The sequence below is a fragment of the Leptosomus discolor genome, chromosome 9 (genome assembly GCF_034619465.1).
Source record: "Leptosomus discolor isolate bLepDis1 chromosome 9, bLepDis1.hap2, whole genome shotgun sequence".
In the NCBI taxonomy this organism is placed as follows: Eukaryota; Metazoa; Chordata; class Aves; order Leptosomiformes; family Leptosomidae; genus Leptosomus; species Leptosomus discolor.
The window spans coordinates 9,078,595-9,100,044 of record NC_141399.1 but is presented as its reverse complement, the minus strand read 5'-3'; the positions used below and the strand labels follow the sequence as shown (position 1 = coordinate 9,100,044).

Here is a 21,450-nt window from a genome sequence, read left to right as displayed (position 1 = left end):
AATTTTTTAAAGCATGCCTACAATTGCTCTGCCTTTGGGTTGGGTTGTACAGAAAATAGCCCTTGGTCCCATGCAAAACAGCGGGGAGGTTTACCAGCCCAAACAAAGAGTATACTGGGTGCGACTTTTCACATTGCTGTTGTGGGAGAAGGACCAATGTGTTACCAGCTGGCTCTGTTAATTGGTTTTTGTGAATGTAAAAGTTAAAATACAATTTTGTCCTTTTATGCTGTGGAACACGTAGTAGTTTAAATGTCACATTCGTTGTCTTAATTGTCAACAATGAATCTGTGGTACTTGCTAATTTTTCCTTTGAAAATACTGGAGTGAACACTTTTTTACGAGCCTCAGTGCTGTAGACAAGGTATTGCTGTTTGTTAACTGTCGATAAAATTGGCTGAACTGCATTAGTGGGCATCTCAGTGGCTGTTTCAGGTGCTGCCCTTTTCTGCATTGCCTGGGGTGGTGGCTGCAGCAGCATGTTTAGTGTTGCTTTCCCAGAGGAGTGGTCTCTAGTTCGAGGGCCTGGCATAGGGGCTCTGATTATCCTGGTGGTTTTTTTTTCTACTTGGGTGCCCATCTGGGTTCAGGTGCTGAAATTGGAGTAGGACAAGGAGCAGCAGGAGAGACAGCTTCGGTGTGGGGCTCTGGTTTATGCGTAAGAAGGAGTAGGTGGCTAGTGGATCGGTTTTGCAGCATTGATTGCAGTGGTTCACAGGTATTTGCAGGTGAACACATGTTTTCATTGGAGTGTTTTATTGCTTTTGTCTTCCAGTTATTTCCTAGTACCTAGTAGATCGTGTAGTTCCCAGCCTTGTCCACTTTCTCCCTCTTAGAAACTCCTCACCCTGCTCAGTTCGTTCCCAGCCTTCTGGGCACAATTTGTGCCCATCTCAAGCACTGAAAATGGGAAATAGGAGCTGGTCATAAAAGGCAGTGAAGAAGGGTTTGATATTATTTCCAACCTTGTTCTTTCCCATTTGGTAGGAATTACATATATACACATACAAGTGTATGTGTATGTATATAAAATATTTCTACCAAATTCACTGAATGCTGTTGCTTACCTTGCAAGTTATTCTCCTTAAGGTTTTACCAACAAGAATAACTGACCTAAGGTTGAAATTTTAAAAGTGACATGACTTCAAAATCCCATTTTCAAAAACTTCTCAAGCTCTTACGAACATAACTTCATGGCGTTTACTATTTATTATGCTCTTGGAGGATATGGGAGGTAGACTCCTGAATTTCCCTTTAAGTTTCACATGAAGATCTGTTTGTGACTCTGGTTTCTAAAACTCTGCACCATACATCTATGGAAGTGATACAAATGAATGCTCTGTTTTCAAAAGTGTTAGGTTATTAAAGCATAATCAATTGATTATCATCTATTTTAGTAGTCATTTTAATCCAATTATATTTTTTTTTAATTTTAATCTTTGGTATTCATTAATGAAAATGTACAGTGTTGCTTGTAGCCATGAAAAATTAGATCGAGTACACCCTGCCCTACTTAAATTGTGTACTAGCAAAGCTACTTTTTCCTTAAGAAGTATTCTTTTTCACAGCTGACTGTGACTATCCAAATGCTTAGGAAAAAACCCTCCCTAATTGATAACCAAAATTTAATCATAGCCGGATACTTCCAGTTTGCATTCAAATAAGGTATTTCTCTGTCTAAATAAGCTTCCCTTGGTTGATTATTCATATTGTAGTTCAAAATGTTTAAAAATGAAAGACAGAGTTGGATGAAATGTAGACTACTTAATACAGTGTGTATTTAATATAAAAGTCATGCATTATTCATTTTTGCAATTTGAATAACTTTGAATTTAGCATCCCTGTTCTTCATCTTTTCCTTTGATGAACAATTAATTATTAAAATATAATATTGTCAGCATATGGCACAAAAATCCTTGAAAGTGTAAAATGAGCTTCGTTCTCCTGCCATCCTTTGATAAAGGGATATTCCATATTCTTGGTTTCTCACAGAATGCTTATCCAGCATCTTAAGTGATTCCATCATTCTAAATAAAAGGCCATGAAAGTTAAAAATAGTTACATTTCTAATTTTAACTGAAACATTTTTTTCTTAAATACAAGAGCAAAGCTCTTTTCAAAATGTGCCTCTACCTCCCATCTATTTCATATCTCGGCATTGGCTGGTAGTGCAGAGAGGATGTTTGCGAGTTCAAATACTCTTTCAGGTTCGTAGCGGTCCAGTGTGTGCTCAGCTTCCACATAGAGAGAGGCCGTTTCTTCAATAGAAAACCCATGTCGTCCTGCTGTGAAGATGTGTGCCCTGCATTTGGAAATCAAATCCTGTGACTGAGTTTGCAGTTTTTCTAACCAATTTTTCCTGCATAAAAATAAGCCAATCAAATTAAATACGACCTTTTGCTGTGATTATGACTTCTTGATTAGGATCTCTTTGAACTTTGGCCAATCATATGTATTTTACTGTTTATTATGTAAGCACACCTTTTTCACAGAAGTATACTATGAAGAGGAAAAAATTCGTTTTTTTCCTTTTTGGAGTTTCAGAAGTGGTTGATATCTGCTTGGATTAGAAGGAAAGAAATTGTTAATGAAGAGATCACGGTATTCTGACACAATGCGTACTTTGACTTTAATAGAATTAGTCGTATTTTGGAATGCTAAAGGCTATCAAAACGTTGCACACTTGTTGATATTGTGCAGAAGAACAGAAGATGTCTGAAGTGCATCATGTATTTACACCTTGCAGCAGCAGCAGAGGAAGAAAATCCCCCTGATTATCAGACTGCTGCTCAGAGGTATAGGCAACTCCTGATTTGATCAAGACTTCTAGAAAACGGTGGGATGCTGCGGAAGTGAATTCTGCAGACTTCATCCTTTTCCTTTTCCTTCTGACTTTGGAAGATGTACATGTCAATCACCAGCCTACCTGCTTCTCCACTCTGCTGCGGGGGGAGCGGGTTTGCTTAGAAGCTCTGATGAGACAGAGAAAAGAGTTCCTGCTACCCAAATGTGGACTCTTGTTTGAGGCATGAAGAATGTAGAAAGTGAGGAATAGAGATATATGGGAGAGCCTCACGTGTCAGCATACCCTGAGGCAGTGAACACCTTTGCACAGGCTGAGAGGGGCCTGTGAGTCAACATAAATCGCAGAGGATAAATGCTCAGGGATGGCAGGGAGATTGTCTTGCCTGCAGCTGTTCCCTTCTTTCATTTATTTATTTTTCTTCACAGTGTTAAATATTACCAGCTTGTCACTGTTACTTGAAGCTAAATGCTTTTGGCACTTAGGTTTGTATTTCAGGTTGTCCAAGTTGCTTCCCAAAGGAAAAAGTTTGTCCCTGGGAAGGAGTTTCTTGGATTAGGGGGAAGAGGCAGTGGTTTTACCTCTGAAACATATTTCTGGTGTTGTGCTGACTGCATCTAGCAATGCCTGTGTGTCTGGGTGCAAGCAGTCCCAAACGAGCACTGGCTGGACACTGCTTCAAGCACCACATTGAGCTTCAGAGGCGTCCTGCTGCCCTGCAGCCCTGCTCCTCGTCTCATCCCCCTGGCAGCTCCCAGGGAAGTTTGGCTGAGCAGCATGGCTCTGCCTCCTCCGTCTCAGCAACCCGCAGAGGGGTTGAACCCACTCCTGCATCCCTTTCCCGTGGGGATGGGATGGATACGCTACCTGATGCTCTTTGGTCAGGCAGCAGCAAGCAGGACCACTGGGGCCTGGCTGTGTCCCCGCTGGGTCTTGGTGAACCCTCACTGCCATCTGACTGAAGAGCCATTTACTGAGTGCTGAAACCACTGAATATGGTGTTACTTCTATGCTAACGTAAACCGGTGGGATAACAAGGGCATTTCACACCTGCACACATTCAAAATAGGAGTGTGCATGTTCAGTATAGGCTTGACTAGCGTTTTGGCTGCTCTTTTAATAATCAACACATCAACTCTTACCGAGCCTTTCCTGATAGGATGTTTTCATCTTTCATGATATATATATGATAAAATATGTTGTTGCCATTACACCTTGTTAGGCTGCCTATCAATGTGATGTCTGTTTTAAAGACACGTAAAATAAAGTGTAATTCTGCTTGTCAATCTTCCCCGCAGAGAAGGAGACCTTTCTGGATCCCTTTGTGCTCAGGGACCTTCTGCCGACATCGCTGGGGAGTTACTACCGCTACGCAGGTTCTCTGACTACTCCTCCGTGTAGTGAGATTGTGGAGTGGATCGTTTTTCGGAAGCCCGTTCCCATTTCCTACCATCAGGTGTGCTTATTTTGTTAGTGAAGTCCGTCTCTTGATTTGGCCTCTTTAAGACCGTGTTTTCAAAACCTGCCGTTTTAATTTTGAGAACAAAAATGTTTCTGTTGACAAGAAAGGAAGTGTCGGTGATTTTCTTTTTTCTCTTAAGTAATATTGTTTCTGAACATGAGCCATCAGTCTTAAGAAGACAGTACAACATGAAACCCGGTTTCCTTTCAATGATTTATTTGGTATTGTTTTTGTTAAGATTAAATTAAGCTATGGTATAAATATTTACATGGAGATCCTTTTTATTCCTTTTAATTGAAACTTTCTTTTCAAAGTAAAGTGAGTGATTTCAGTTCTGCTCAGATTTAGTAATTTGAACTAATTACATTAGAAAAGACATCTTTCCATTAATTCTCCATGCTTAACTGTTTTTATAACACAGTAAAGCTGCCATTATGTGCTCACAGAGCTGGTGCACAAATCTTTAAAATTAGCACATAGTAGCTTTTAATGCAAATAAACACGAAGTCTGGGATTTCTGGAGAAGAATGTTCCCAATAAAGTAATGGCTAGATGGAGTCAGATGTTTACCAGTTAAGTGTGTTTTGACAATGTAAGACGGTTGTCTCTAGAAAGCTATTCTGATGAAGTTAGTCTTTCCTTTTATTCATCTGGGATAAGCCACTGAAAACAAACTTTTTAAACGCACTAATTCTCTAAAGCATAAGTGAATAGTTCACTGGGTGAATTTGACTGACAGATGCCCATTCTCAAAGATTTCAAAAGAGTGGAAGGTGATTGCCATGCCCCTGCTCCATGGTTTTTTTTCACATTTTCTGGATCCCATTGCTTCTCCTGAAGACTCTTTCATCTTTTTTTGAAGTGCCGTGTTCAAAACAGGTTGCAGTGCTTCAGCCAGGGCCTTCCTGAGGCTGAGGGACATGGCAAGGTTCATGTGTCCAGCCACCCGTGCTGGTGTTATTTTGCCTTTTTCACAAAAGCATGACATTATTGCCAAAGTTCAGCTCCTGGTCAGCAGGAACCCTTTTGCTAGAGTCTTTCCCCAGAGCGCTCTCTAGCAGTGCTAAGCACACCATGCGTTCATGCAGCCCTCGGTTCTGGCTGAAGCGTGGGACTCTTTGCACATGGTCCTGGTTGAATCGGACCCTTTGTTTTTTTCAGGCTATTTCTCTGATTGTCGAGATCATTTTGAATTCTGTCCTTGCCCGCAGGATACTTGCAATCCCTTGTAGCTTTTCACTACATCAATAAGTTTACTGTTTATTATTTGGTGGCTGTGAGGCCTGGCCCATGCTCAGTTTTATACCCTGTGTACGCATCAGGTGGGTCATGACTTCTTTTTTCTTTTTTAATAAATGCAAATAAACTGGTAAATACCAATTAGGGCCATCACTATAATGGTATAAAGGTACTTTATCCTGGCATAGCTTCTTTCCTGTGCTGCACAATAGTAACTGTGCCAAGTGAAGCCGTTAAAATTTGGCATTGTGCTGCTTTATGCACGCATGTGTGGTTGGTTGAAGGGCTGGGAATTCTGTGTGTAGACAGACTTTCATTGATACCACAACACATGTGGAATAAATAATAGTATTCTTCCCCTTGGCAGCTCTAGATGGGTGTATTTTAAGAGCCTGCCACCCTGCCATTGCTATGATTATTATTTGTTCCTCTAACAGAAACAGTGCAACATAATCCATTGCCATAGTTTAACCTTCTTTATCACAAACCCTGTGAAGCAGCCTGTAATCCCAGAGGAGGAAAGTGATATTGTTTAAGCTTTGTTGCTGTTCCAATTAAATCCTTGCTTTTGTGCAAAATACCTTGCTGTAAAAAGGACAGTACTGAAGTGGTCCATTTGTGGAGACTTCTCTGTTTTATTCTCAGTGCTCTGTCATCGTCATCTTCCCTGATAATTAGACAACAAAACAGGACAAGCTGTGTCACCCTGCAGATGCATTGTAAAGCTAAGTGCATTCAATGACCCAAAGCATGGCATTATCTCTCATAATGCATACCTCAGAGTATCTCATTGTGCTTACAACGGTTTCAGTATTTTTAATTGCCATTTGTATATCCAGCCCTTACAAAACTGAGCATATCAGGCTTTAATGGTTTGTAATTACATGACTCGGCGTTTTAGATCACATTTCCCTGTATCTATAACAGTCTTACAACAGCTTTTCATTTCTTCTTCTGAACAGGAGCTCTTGTGCTCCTTAAGAGCATGAATGTAGCTCCTTGACTGCAGCTCTTATAATTTTTTTTTTTTTTCTGGCAGCTATAGATAAATTAATTTCTCATTTGTGTTAGATAATATTTTTATAGGAAAAATGAAGTTGAAATTACTTATATATACTTCAACACATAAAAAGGGGAAGGTTAAAAATCATATTTGAATTGGCAGTTGTTAAAATGCAATTATACCTCCCCAAGGTAGCTTGGCAGAAGAAAATATTTTAAAAGTTCTCTCTGAAAGTTTAAAAATTCAATTAATGTCATGGACGTGTAAGCCTAGAGACTTGACTTCAGAGAAGCGGTTGCTACCCAAGTTCTCGAGCTTTTATAAAGTAACCTTAAGCCCTGTTAGCTGGCTTCATCAAAACTGCTTCCAGTGCATAAAGTGCAGAAGGTATGTAAATATTCAGAAGAGTTTTAGTCTGCTTTCACAGAAGGGCATTAGCAGGATCATCTGTTGGGTTTTTTTCTTAAGATAATAGTCCTTTTACCCCTTTTTTAACCCATCCGTCGGTGCTTCTGAGGGGCTCCTGCTAATTAGGAAACAGTTTTCAAGATTTTTCTCTGAAGAAACAGAGAGAGAATTGCAGTTAAGAACTATTCATCTGAGATGCAGAAAAAGTACAGTCCGAATCCCACCATCATTACCTTCAAGGCTGGAAGCAGTACCTGAGTTCCCTGCCTGCGATGGGAACTGGTCACTGGCTGTCACCCCTCCCTGCTGGTCACCTGCCATCCCTCTGTCTCAGTTTCCCTGTTTGTGCAGTAAAAGTAGTTGTGATTAGGGGAAGGTACTGCTACGAATGTACAAGCCTGAGTTGTGCTGTTATCTCAGAGGTGATTGCCTATGGCGGGACTCCGGTCCCTTGTTTTCGTGTTTTAGTGCAGAACTGCCAGACTCGGGATTAGAGCTGTGAGGTCCATCCTTTCTCCCTCCCGCTGTCCATGCACTGCTCCCAGTGATAACGTTCCTGTACATGTAGGAAGCCAGCTCAACGCACCACCTGCTTCAAGGGGACTCAGTTTTGAAATGAAACATGTAAAAACTGACTCTTTCCTGCCATGGGGGTCAGAGAAGCTTTACAGATTTCAGCAGACTGGGCAAGCTGGAGAGCAGCAGCAAAAGGGGGTTCGGGTTATTGGTTTGAAGGGAAATTAAGTAATGGAGTGAGTACCTGTTGATTCAGTGGAGGTTGCTTAACTGCTCTGTTACACCCTCCTTTGGTTATTTTTATCAGCACTATCAACTGAATTTTTCACAGTTGCAAGTTCCAGGACTCTCACACACTTCTGCATAGCTTTTAGAGCAGATGCACTTAATGAAAAGGGTGTGGCATTCAAAGTGACCTGTCCCTAAGCTATGAGTGTAATTCAAGTCCCTTTTTAAAGTCTTGGGTCAGGTTCAGTACTCCCAAAATCTATGCTATCAATATATGTAATTGATGTTAATGTAAAAAATATCAGGACTGAATCCTTCTCAGCTCTATCCTGCTCAGTCTTTCCAGCAGCAAAGTAACTAATTCTAGTTCTTAACCTGAATGATAACAAGCTATTGGTAAATATACTGACCTCGATAGCTGTGAGAAAAACATTAGCTGAAAATATTTTCACCTTAGTTTGCTAGAAATTTCTTTCTAAGAAATACTAAGATACGAAGTAACAGAAAAGTTTTCCAATTACAGTTCTTTCTTACAGGTTAATACATTTTATTAAAAATGGCTCAGATCTGAATCCAACAGAAGAAACTTATTCCCAGAGGAGTATATGCTAATGTGTCTGTGCCTAAATGTATTTATTCTGTGTTATTTTTTTCCTCACCTTGTAGTAAGGTATCAGAGGGAACAGTGGTTGATAAGGAAGTCAGGGCACTTGGAGCTGGTAGTCCTGAGGTTGCTTCATTCTGCTGCTGGCCTGCTCCTGGGCAAGTCAGCTCATGCGTTTGGGCGTCCATCCCATAAAAGTGTGACCACTGCAGTGATCTTCCTGTGAAAAGGCTGCAAGAGCTGTCTGTGAAGCTTAGCCTGGCAGCTAAACTTCATAAGGTATTCAGAGATAAGGTGGCATTGCCCTGTCCTGGAGAAGGCTCTTTGGGTGGAATGACCTGGAAGCACTTTTTGATGTGATACTGCAAAACAAAACGGTGCCAGCAGCGAGGAGGGTTTGGCATGGCTGTGTCACACACAAAATCCTTTCAGACAATGGATCTAAGGGCGAATGTTTCCTTGCCCATGACAGATGTCCACAGGTTGCTAGAAGGCCTTTTCCCTTGTTGGGCAGGATAAGCACTGTGCCAAGATAAGGCAGTTGGCAGTGATTTCAGTGGCCAGCCTGACTTCCCGTGTGGTTTATCAGTCTTGACATCAATATTTTACTTCCTGCCATTTTACTTTCTTATCAGCTACCCAGATTTCACCATATTGTTTTTCTAATTAATGTCCTTTATCTCCCCTGACATGATGGCTGCCTTCAGCTGGAGGCGTTCTACTCCATATTCACCACCGAACAGCAAGACCATGTCAAGTCCGTGGAGTACCTGAGGAATAACTTCCGACCCCAGCAAAACCTGAACAACAGGAAGGTGTCTAAGTCTGCCGTGAAGGATGCTTGGAGCCAAGATATGACAGACATCTTGGAAAATCCACTCGGCACAGAAGCTTCCAAAGGTAGATTACACTTACGCGTTTGACGCTTGCCTAAAAATAGGAGGGTTTTTTTTTGGTCTACTTTGTCATCAAATGTTGTTGAGGATAGCTGTGACCTACCAAAGAAACAATGCGGGTTATGGAGGCATTCTTTGTTGGTATGTGTCGATAAATTAACTAATCCTGTGGGTGCCTGCAATTACCTGTGAAACGCGCCGTCACAATGTGCCATGGCAATAAAGACCCAGAATATGTGAGTCTGTAGTTGATGATGTCCCTATTTCTGCTGACTGGCTGTAGGGCCTTAGAGATGCTTGACAAAAGGGAAACATGAAGGGACAAGGTCAGAGGTAAGATTTCGGCCCCATTAGCACTGACTCATTGGGTGTTTGAATGGCAAGAGAGTATCCAGATGTGGTTGTGGGTTTCATTTTTACTGTAACAAGACTTTTGAACAACCGTCGACTTTCAATTCAACAGTTGTACCAATCTGTTGGTAACGGTGACAAGGGAAAAAACCCTCTTCCTTATAGGCAGGCAATTTTCTGATGTCTTGCTGAAGTGTTTCATGTGCCTTTTTGTAGAGCAGCTGGCGCTTGCTTCTGTCAGACACTGGATAATGAGCTGGATGGAGCGGGGGTGGGAGGGAGGTTGCAGTCGTTGCATTGGCACAGAGAGCCCTGGCTAGAGAAGCACATCAAAAATTCTGAGAGAAATGTGTACTGCATAAAATAAGACTAGAAATAAATATCATTTACTACCTTTATTTGCTTTTATTTTATTGAATAGTGTTATTTATAGGTAGGAGGAATGACATGTACTTCCCAGTCTTCAGTCTCGAGAAGTGCTTGGTGCTTAACCAGTTCTGGGTAGAGGTAAAGAAGAGAGGGGCAGTTTGCCAGAAGGAAACAGATAAGCAGATTTACAAGCTTCCCTTTCGTACCTGGCATTTTCACCTGGCCAGGCACAGAGAGGGTGGTTTTTAGAGGACGTGAGTCATGAAAACAGCTGCGTTCAGCAACCTCGCCTTCCCAAGAGAGTGCTGGAGGAGTGTATTTCTCAGGGCTCATTATTCTGTGAACATACTTATTTTTATATATATATAATATAGACGTACACAAACCTCATGTACATTAAAGGCAGCCTTGGGACAGAGAATTTATGTCAGAAGTGAGAAGGAGATCTTGGGAGTGAAGAAGCCCTGCTACGCTCTGATGGTCTGGCCTGCAGTTTTCAATCAGTGTTTTAGCAGCAACATGTGTCAATATTTATTTCTTCGGTTACATCCTGTATACACATTGCTTACCCAGAACAGTGATGAAACTTAATAGGTTACATTATGTTGAAAGTGACAAAACTGACTAGTTTTTATTTTGAGTGCAGCCAAGGTACCTCTGGTACATGTGGTATAATATTCAAGAAGATTTTACTGCTTTGGCCACATGCCTGCATATTCTTTGCCTCACTGGATGGTTTTTAAGATTATAAAAATGCTTTGGGTGATTTTTACCCCCATAGTAAATAGCTGAAACCCACAATATTGACAGAGTATTACAGATGCTAAGGTCTGTAGTTAATGGGCTGATCTTGAAGTTGGAAGTGTGGATACCGAAGGACCACTTGAATAACTGGAAAGATTCACATTGACTTGGATCTTTAAGAACTTTGAGGCCCAGATTCAACCAAGTGCACACATGGCTTAGTTAACATGATGTGAGCCAGTCTGCAGGAGCAAGGGAGCTGCACAACTGTTAGTCCACGTTTAGATAGCTCGATGCCTGGGAGCTTGACATCTTACATGCTGGGGAACTGGTTTCCTGAGCAGGTTCTCTCTGGGTCTTCTCCCATCATATCCAGGTACTGTAATGCTCTGTACTCATGCCTGCCTGGGAATTTGAGCTTATGACATGCTCAAAAGAGACCCTCGTGTGAGGTACATGCATTTCCTGTGCTCTGACGACATTCAGTGTGCCATCTAATGGCAGGGATGATACTAGAGTTGGTAATTTTTTTTTTCCCTTGAGCAGTTGCTATAGGAGGCTAATCGCTGGGCAGCCAGTCTTTTTGTAGCAGCTCTGTCAACTTGTCACTTTTTGGGTTGTGTGCACACCAGGGGACAGTGAGAATAGGTGCATTTTTTTACTGAACTTAAAAATAAATAGGTTGCTGTAGTGTTGCTAACACAAAATGGATTGTAGCTTATCCTCCAAAGGTTACAGGGATGAGTTATAGCTGTTCCAGAGATATAACGACGTGGATGTTTCTGGCCCCTTCTTTGACAAAGGTGAACAGTGATGATGTGCCTGGTCCACTGCACATTCTGAACTACTGACATATAAATAAAATGAGTTGAAGTCATAATACTTGAGTGAAAGCAAAACCTATTGTTTATTCAGCTAGTAAATACAGTACCTCTTTATATAGTGTCATTCATGCAAAAGTACTGAGAAGCCGAGTGCACGGAGTGCTTCTCAGCCAGACGGTCCAGCATACAAATATAAGAGTGTAGGGTTAGCATAACAAATTTATTTTGTGCAGACTGTTCTGCACACCTCATGGTTGCATCTCAGTGCTTTCCACATTGCATTACGCAATGTGACCAATGGCTGTCACATGTTGGCTCTTGTCTACCCTTCCCGTGCTTAGATTTGTGTGTTGTAGGAAAAGGCAAGGTCACGAAAATGTGTCTTTTACTTGCTGCAAGGTGATATGGTTTGTGATGGTCTTCAGCTCTGGAGGGGAAGTTTGGCTTTGTTTGTCGGTGTGAATTTTTACAATTTGTTTCCTCTGTCACACTCTATTAAGTCTGTGGGCAGTATTGCTAATCTAGAAAACAGCGTAGCATTCGTTACGTAAGCCTTTTTTATTTTGGAGGAAAATGTGCCCAGAACAATTTGCATAATGTTGAGAATAATTTTCAGAATTCCCCGGTGAATAGGGAATTTCAGATCAGCACAAAGCAGTGCAGCTCTGCAGTTGTCCACTGACAAACGTGCTATCCTGAACAGTTTGGCATCAAACAGGAATGTCTTTTCTCCCAGCTATCAAAGCTATCTCAGGTCACAGAACTATGACCAGTAGCATAACCTGCAGATACGCTGGAGGAAATCTATTTCTCACTTTATGCCAGTCCTCTGAGTATTTCCTTAGCAAAGCCCTGTAAGTGGTGGCATTTGGTAAATAAAATGTCTTCTGGGAAAGGCTATTTTAGGTCAACCAAAACTGTCAGTGCGTTTAGATCCAGTTTGTTAGCCAGTATGAATCTTACCAGCCTTTTGTTTTGCACTTACCCTCCCTCCTCTTTCTTAATTTTAAAGACGCAATGAAGGGAGAGGCGGTGTTTTCAATCATCCAAGTACAAGATGGTGAAAATATTTTAGCTAATTTGAAGCAGTGTAGAGGGCTAATTTTTCACTTGGGAGTGAAAACTCCAGTTTTCCTTTTGTGTTAGGAGAGGAATTTTCTTTGGTTCCATTATCTCATTCCTTCCTCCTGTTGGCAAAAGCTGATTTAAAACATTTCTCTTGAGGACTGCTTGTATGCCTGGAATAAAAGCATATGCATAAGACCTTTGCTGAATCAGAGCCCATGAGCTGAGCTTAATTCTTAAGTTGACCCTGGAGCTGTTTCAAGAGACCATACAGATCATCTTTAAATATCTTATTTCTGAAATAGACCATTCAGGATAAATACTGTTCAGCTATGTGATTATGGCAACTGGTGGACTGATAGTAAACCATCATACAACAATGTTTTTTAAGAAGATGAAACTTTCAGAGATTCAAGATATAGAGTGGATCATACTGTTAAATCATGCAGCTCATCAGGCCTGTAAAATTTAACAAGAGGGCTCACCAGTATTTCAGTACTGATTTGTATAAAGTTTTGAAAAGTTGGAGGTTCTCTGTTCAGACATGTTAAACCGGGAAGGTATTTGTAAAATACTCATCAGATACTCTATCAGTGACAGTGGCAGTGTTTGATTTTTTTGCACATGACCATCTCTCTTAAAATTGCCTCCTTTCTTCTCTGGCCTGTCCTCTGTGGCTCAGGACTGTGGTGCTCTGTTACATCACATATCGTGCTCCTGCCTTTTTGTGGGCTGCTCTCAAGCAGCTATGCTAGAGGGATTGCTAATTATTTATCAGTTTAACAACGTACATTGCTCTTCAGGGATAAATAGACAGAATTCTTACATAAAAGTCCATCCGGTTCAAGGGCCTGAGTCTACATGTTCCTTACTACTTTCACATGTTGTCCCATCAAGCAGAGATGTATTTACAAAACATTACCTGCTTCAGCAAAGGTGTAGGCGTGGAATCTCAGGAGGAAAAGGTGTTTCATTTCCTTGTTTCAGAATGTACCCCATGTGCAAGAATATTTGCCCATTTTATTTTGCTGCTGATTAGGACCATCAAATGTTGTTTCTTTCTCTTTATGTTTTTTAATGCTGAGAAAAAAACCTTTAACCTTTCTGCCTCATTAAATGTGCTGCAAGCTTTACAACACCTAAACAAGCATCCCATGTGAGGGGCTCTTGACATCAGAGTTTTCTTTCACAGATGCCTGATTACTTCCCCAAAGGTGTCTGATTACTCTTTGCTGGAGTCTCAAATGATGCTGTTTCCCATCAGTGGGGATTCGCCTCAGAGTACCATCTTTAATTATGATCCTAGACTAAGTTAAATAATGAGCAGTCATAAATTCACTCTAGTAAAACTTACTTAGCTTTGGACTCTAAATTAACAGCTGGGACATTTCTCTGGTAGTGTACAGGCGATGGTTTTCCTCACTGTTCTTTGTTATGCTGTAGTGATACACAGTTTGGAAGTCCTTGTAACTTAACGCTGCTGAAAGGTGGATAGAAGATGTTTGGATTTTCCCTCCTGCATGCTTTGCACTGGAGGCATGGCGCCAGCTGTCAACCAGCAGCCAAAGGTACAGCACTGCTCAAGCAAAGCAGTTTAGTTCCGATTCACTATTTCACGGCTCCTGATGTCAGAAATGAAACTAAGACCTCCTACGAAGGTATTGCCTTTTCAGCATGCTGTGACATCCTGGCATCGGGGTGCACCTCCGCTGCAGCACCATCCAAAGTTCTGGAGACTGAGCGCAGTGACATCATTTAGAGGCAGATAGTTTAGAGCATTGGCGGCAGTGTTTCTGAATGAGAACAAGTTATTTGTCTCATTTATAGCCTCTGTTATTACTCCCAGTAATTTGTTTTTGCTTTCTAAATGCCCATGTTTTATGAGAACTCTCTCAAAACGACTTTGCAGTCTCTTCATGCCCTCGGGTTCTCTCTGGGAGGCCAAAAAGAGTGTTAGGCTGAAAAGTTCTACTCTTGCAGAATGTCATTTATATATTTTAGTCAAACCTAAATGACCACAAAATAGCAGTAAGTGTAATCTAGCCAAAACAACAACATAGTAAATGTAAATTAAAAATGATACATTATTGAAATCTTAACTTGAGATTGCTAAAGCAAAATAACTGTTTATTTTCTTTAAATATGTTAGGGAAAATGAAGATAAGTAAGAACCTTTTTTAGTTAATTTACGATACATTTACCATTACAGTTGATTGTTCTTGTATTTTGGAACCATCGTGGAAGATTTCTTCATAGATTAACAACTCCTTGCCAGTTTACTTGGATAACTGGACTTTTTCTACTTTCCTTTTGATTTCATTTCGTTATGAAGATTATCCTTTCCAGATTCCGTTCCCCTTTAATCAGGTCAGTGCCTTACTACAGTGTGCTGGTGCAGATGGATCTGTGTGTCATTATTAGGATTTCTGTTGGTGCAGCAGACTGGCTCAATGCAAAAGGTTGCACTTGAGGGTGGTAACACTGTGCTGGTAATTGCTTGCCCTGCATCTTCTTTGCACTGTAGACCTGCCCGGCTGCCACTATGCCTCAGTGCTCTGAGTAAATGTACTGACCTATTGCTGCAAGAGTCTCTTTTGACATGCACCTCGAGTACCTGCTGTAATCACATTTTAGGCAGAAGTCAGTGTGCCACTTCTGCATATCTCACCCCTTCCACCTCATCTGTGTTTTGCTCTGCAATGCTGGGTCCTCCTGTATGCAGTTGTCTTGGAGCACATCATGCAAAAGCAGGAAAGAACAGGACTTCTGAAGACTCTTAGATCAGTCAGGAGGAAGGCAAAGTGTTTCAGGAAAAAAAAACTGACCCATTTTGAGAGGGAATCAGGCACAAAAAGATGTGATACGTATACCTGATGTAGGTCTTATGCTTCCTCTCACAGTGGGCTCTGGTCTGCAGGGTTCTGTTTGCACCTTTAGTAACTTCTGTGTGGTTGTAATGCAAGCAGCATGTGTGTCTGTGCCTGCAGTGGACAGCTTACCAGTAGATTTATTAATAAACAGTAAGTAACCGCTTGCACTTGTTTAGAGATTATAAAGGGCTGAAATGAAAAGAGCAAGAGGAATTCAGTGTGAAAGCTTAAGTATGGTTTGGGTTCACAGCTGCCACTAAAGCTGGAAGAGCTGAGTAAGGGAGCTTGATGATTTATTCCATTTACACCTGCAGAGAATTCCTTACTGCACTCCCTACCTGCCGGTCCAGCTGTTTGGCCCACAGAAGTACTGATTTTCGTTTCAGTCTTGACACTACTTTGGACCATGAGTGCCTGCAGCTCATCCCTTGTGTTGGAAAAAGACTCCAGAAGCTATGAAAGGGAAGCTGCTTTCCCAGTCTGATTTGAGGCATCCCTCAGGCGTGTATTGGGATGCTCTACTGTTGGCTTGTTCTTCCTGTGCTCCCTAGTCCAAGCAACCCTCACCAGGACACTGAAAGGATGGCTTGGCTAGCATGGCAAATACGTGCCCTTCTGGCAGGAAATCCTCCTTTCTCCCCCTGTCAAGGCAGCACGTACCGCTGAATGTGGTCACACGTGTTGCCTCAGACGCACTGTATGAATAAGGACACAGGTGTACATTTTAAACACAAGTCACCCTCTGCGTCTCTGCGTGCGTGTGTGCAATATAAACACAAAACTTGCAGGGCAGATCCTTGGCAGACATCAGTTTAGCCCAGCATGGCATCTGATGGGGCAAGGCTGATCTGCACCCGCTGAGGATTCAGGCCACAGCTGTAGAAACAGTATTTGTGAAATATATAAAATATTTGGGCTCAAACACAGTGTAGTAAAACACACAGTCCGTGCCTTTCGGTAAATCAGGGTCTGTTGCTGTGATGCCATGGAAACTCAAATGCTACAAAGCCACACAGGAATGAATCCAAATGCTGGTTGTGAATTCACCTCGGGAAATGGGCAGGCACCAGCGGGGCAAAACCCCAGCTTGCCCAGAGCCCCCCTGTCGGAAGTGTCCCACGTGACAGTTTGCTCATAAGGTTATTTCACAGGGCTCATAACACAAGTGCAGGGTCCGTCGGTGTCCCTCACACGTTAAGAAACCAACCCTGTCTGTTTGAAGCATAGTGAAAGGTAAAGAACAGGGAAGATAAATAGCTGTCTCCTAGCTACGTTCTGCCTGTGGATTGAAGTAGATCGACACAAATATTTGTGTGTACAGCATGCGCGGGAGCCTGCAAATGCCTGCTGGCAAAGTGCAGACAAAGGTAAAGGAAAAATGCATGCTTCTCTTTAAAACCATTATACTTATATATTAATAATGTCATTTATAAGCACTCTGAGAAGTTAACAACGTACACTAAAGCAAAGCAAAAAAATGGCAAACATTTAGTAAAAGGAGAAGGGGGAAAATGTTGTAAGTATGCCTCTTAGCACTTTTCTATGTATTAAAGCCTGTGTTGTCTCTGCGTATGATCCTCGTATTCTATTTGTTATCCTTTGGGAGCACAGCCCTCGCTGAACTCCAAGATTGAATCCGACAGCCCAAAGAATGCTGTTGTTTGTTATGGATCGGAGTCTCTTCCCAAGCATCTCCACTGAGTCACGCCAATGCAAGGTAGCCGAATCTGGCACTGTATCACTTCCCTTACCGTGATGCTGTTGGCATGGCACTGAAATCAAGTGTGAGTTTTCTCATTGCAGTATAACCCATATTTCTGCATTTCAGGGCTTATCTGAAGTTTTGAGGGTCTAATAATGAGAAGGAATCTATATGTGTGTGTTTATACAGATACATATATAGTTGGAAGTATTTTTCTTCCCTTCTCTGTTGGTGGCATTGCTTTTGTCTTGTCTGCAGTCAGATTCCTGGAGGCTGCAAGGGCTGAGTGAACTTGGTGCAGTATTTGCCAACAATGGCGGTTTTCAGACTTCTCCTGAAATCAGCTGGGAAACTTGTGGCTGAGTTGGGTGTTGTTACAGCAACAGCAGCAAGTGGTCCGTCTGTCCTGCAGGACTGGCCCTTCCAGCTCCTTCCCAGTGCTGGGGCAGAGGGGAAAGAAGCACCCCCTGTCCCCCACAAGCTTGACCACCAGCTTGTTTGCCCTTACGGGAAAGAAAGGCATGAAACCCCCATATTGATCTCTTACATTTCTCTCCTACTGAGCATGTGGGAAGAAATGCCCCATTTACCATTCTCTGTGCTCCTCCTTTGTAAGGGAGGAAACACCATTCCCTGCCACCCGTCCCATGCATACCTGGAGCAGGAAGAAAAAGAAGTGAACCCCCTCTCATCTTACATCCCGGAGCTGCAGCCCAGAGCAAGTCAAGACCCTGACCTAGTAACGGTCTATGGACATATCCTGATGGCAATGTTTCTTCCCTCCACCTATGAATTGCCTCAGCAGATCCTTGCCCATCTCACCCTAAGGGATTCAGGACTTCACTGGCACATTGCTTTTCTGTGCTGAAAATTGTCAGGGTTTCATCACATAACGTGTGTCCCACGGTACCACGAGAGGAACGGCAGTTTTGCATTGCTGAGACATGCAGCAGGAGGGAGAGAGTGGGATTTTCCAAAAGAGGGCATAGCACAGCTAGAAATAACTGCCTTTAAAGTGTTGACATTTTTATGTATGGAAGAGCTAACTTAGAACATTTTTAGAGGATTTTATAAATCCCTCTGAGCCCAGTGCCACTGAATTCATCATATGAGGCACCTGTTTTACAGGGAGAAGGTACACAAGAAATAACTGAATATATGGTTCTTGTGCTCTCTCAGACTTTCCCTAAATAACCCTTTTTATAACCACAGGTAGCATATTCAAAAAGCACAATGAAAAACAGAAAGTTTGGCTGGTTTTGCATTTCTGTCTTTGAAAGAGAAGTGTAGACTGCTTTAATTTAAAAAAAAAAAAAAAGAAAGAAAGAAAGAAAGAAAAGGCTGTCATATTCTCTTACATGCCCTTTCTGCATCCATGGGTGTATCTTAATATCAGTGGTTAATTTTTGCAAAACAATAAGCCCCCTTTTTGTCTTTCAGCTCTCTGCAATGGAGCTGCCAGGAGCTTTTGGATTAAGCTTTATCAGGCTTCAGTTAGGAAAGCCTCATGGAGGTTACGTAGCCAAATACAACATACAAATCAAATTATGGGAGAGATGAATGCGGAGTTGTTAAATTAATTTTGTTTGTTCCAGCCCATTGGAATGTTTTTAACATGAAGAAAATAATTCTCTGCTGTGTGGCTGGCCTGGCCAACGCTTAGGACTGTATTAGCATGCTACATTCGTCTGCGAGTGGCGAACAGGTTTTCTCCAGGCTTGAACGAGCCCTGGAAGACAAGGCTAGCCAAGATGCTGGCTTGCCCCCTGCTTTCCCCGGCGGGCTGATCTGCAGAGAAAAGACTCTGTCAAGCTCCCAGACAGCCCCACACATGGCCAACAGCTGGAAACGCCAGCTGAGGCTGCCCCGTGTCAGGCCAGAGGGCTTCCTCAGATGCACCCACGCAACCCTTCCTCTTCTGCAGGACTTTTCCATAAGGCAGGAGACAGGTTGTTTGCCAGGTTCCCAGTTCAGGTCATCCCTGACAGGAGGGTGAGGGCTGTATTTTTGACTCAGAGGTCCGAGGTGTGCCATGCTCAGGGCATCGCTGCCTGCCCCGAGGCGTGCCCACGGTACCGCAAACGAGCTCGCCTGTTGCGTGCCTCCGAGATGTAGCCCTGTGGCCCTGGCAGGGCTTTCCTGCCTCCAGGGGTCCTGGCACGGCGGGTTGCTAGCCAGGACATAGTGGCTTTGGTGTCCTGCTAGACCTACACAGGGCCAGTTCAGGTATCTGCTCAGCATTGCACTGCACCACAGAAAGACACCCTGAAAGCCTGCTCAATATTTTTATTATCCCTTAGGATCTGAATTTAAAAGAGAGCATTAATAGTATTTTTTATAGCTGAGATGCTGTTTCAGTGTGAGATGATGCTGGTTGCGTTTGGTTCTTTTTTTTTTTTTTCTCAAGCAATCAAGAATTCACAAGCTCTTTTTTTTTTGCTTATTTAGCCTGGTTTTAAAAAAAAAAAAAAGTTGAAAAACTAAAAGTTTGTGTTTCTCTGTAGTGTGGCTGATTCAATTCAGAGGAGGATGCAAACTTCTCCCTCCCTGTCCCAACCTCTTTCTGTATTTCTGTTTGTCCTTCAGCTGCACATTTAGCAAAATCAGTAGAGGTTCTTTAGCATCTTAAAAAAAAATTAAAAAAAAAAAGAAAAAAAGCGAGGAGCCTGTGATTCTTTTAATCTTCTTTCAAAAATCCAAGGCACACAGAGTATTGAAGGGAAAATTAGATCTCTGGAAAACGCCAGTTGTTTTATAGATGGTCAAATCATTACACTTTTTTTCTTGCCTTTCAGACATTTGCTACGTTATTATGTATCACTTTAATTAAATCATCAAATTGAATTACTGGATCAAATGGTTTTTTTATTCCATTGTGTCCTGAGCAGGTTTGGTTAAATTAATAAAACCGTATGTTTCATTTTATAAAAAAGATTTATTTTTTGCCCATTCGTAAGCTGTTAAAAAAAAAAAAGGTGGCTGAACAGAAAAGGTTGGTTATTACTTAATTACATCAGGTACTGCTATGTGCCGTGGAGTAATTGGAACAAAGTCATACTAAGTCATGAAAATTTTGTAATATTTACTGTAAAATAGCAGTATTGTAAATTCAATCTCCTTTTAGCTGGCTGTGAATGAGATTTGTCCTCATCAAAATTTGTCTTGGTGAAGTCATTGGAGTCACTCAGCTGCTTAAAAGTGCTCATGACCTTCTTGGATCAGGGTAAGGGTCAGGGAGGGTGTCCTGAGCCTGTGAGTCTCCTTGGGAAATACACACTTCTTGCCTCTGATTGGCATGAGCTGTTCTGAATGGCACCAAAGCTGGCTGCAAAGAGTGGCATGGAGTAGGGGACATGACAGTTCCCTCTCCCCAGGGTGGCTTGGGGGTCCGTGTCTGAAAAATAGGTGGCTAGCCATGGTTCAGAGGGGTATTGCAATTAAGGTAGATCTCTCTGTCTCTTGTGAAGGTTACATGGTTGAATTATTTCTAAAACAATTTGATGCATGATTACTTTAAATATATAAATCTCTGCATGTCCTCCTGGAGGAGCAGGACTGGATAAGACTTATAGGTCTGGGGAGTCCTTCACCCTGGGCTTCTGTCTCTGATAGGATTTGATTAGGTGGAGAGATAAAGGCTGGTCTGGCACTTTGAAGCATAATTCTGTAATGACAAGGGGCTTCAAAGGGGGCAGTTATGATTTATTGGTGCAGTTATCAATAAACAGTGATGTCAGCGAGAATTGATCTGACTGTCTCAGCAGAAAGAGGTGAGCATGGAGAGGCATACCGAGGATCATGAAGCTCTGTAAATAGTGACAACAGTGACTACTTTCAGCTGTGCCATCTCAGCCGGGTCCTGGCTTTCTGGCATTGCCAGCAGAATGCTGTTTTGGTCCCTTCAACTCAGTGTAAATAGAAACTCATATTCATTTTGTCAATGATTTGAGGTACTGCAGGGTTTGTTTGCTTTGCTGGATCATCCTTCTGGGTTGAGCAGAAGGATCTACTGCAAAACTGCAAGATTGTCACTGCTCATGGCAGGAGGAAACACCAAAGATCTTTCCTGCCCAAGAGTATTTCTGCAATATATGTTCTCTCGTTCAGGCTAGCTACAAAATGTGAGTTATAACTGCACAAATGCATTTGACAGGTATTTTTCTATTGTACTGGTAATATTGGTGTTTACAGCATTTAATCATTTTTATTTAGGAACTGTAGCTATTTCAGTAATGTAACAGCAGAGCTACATGACCAACCTGCAAGTCCAGGCATTAGGAATAGACATTTCTCCCCTTCGGTGCTGCCAGTACTCTTTAGAAGTGAAATAATGGCCAAATATACAGCAGTCACATACCTGCAGAGC

At 42.0% G+C, this 21,450-nt stretch overlaps 1 protein-coding gene across 1 annotated transcript in view; it reads left to right on the top strand.

The window, feature by feature from the left end:
- The window catches only part of PTPRG (protein tyrosine phosphatase receptor type G), a 405,981-nt gene that overhangs the window by 301,230 nt on the left and 83,301 nt on the right, over positions 1–21,450 (top strand). The window contains exons 7-8 of the mRNA XM_086470025.1: positions 4,102–4,259; positions 8,971–9,163. Coding sequence (XP_086326151.1) covers positions 4,102–4,259; positions 8,971–9,163 — 351 coding nt within the window. The remainder of the gene's footprint in view (positions 1–4,101; positions 4,260–8,970; positions 9,164–21,450) is intronic.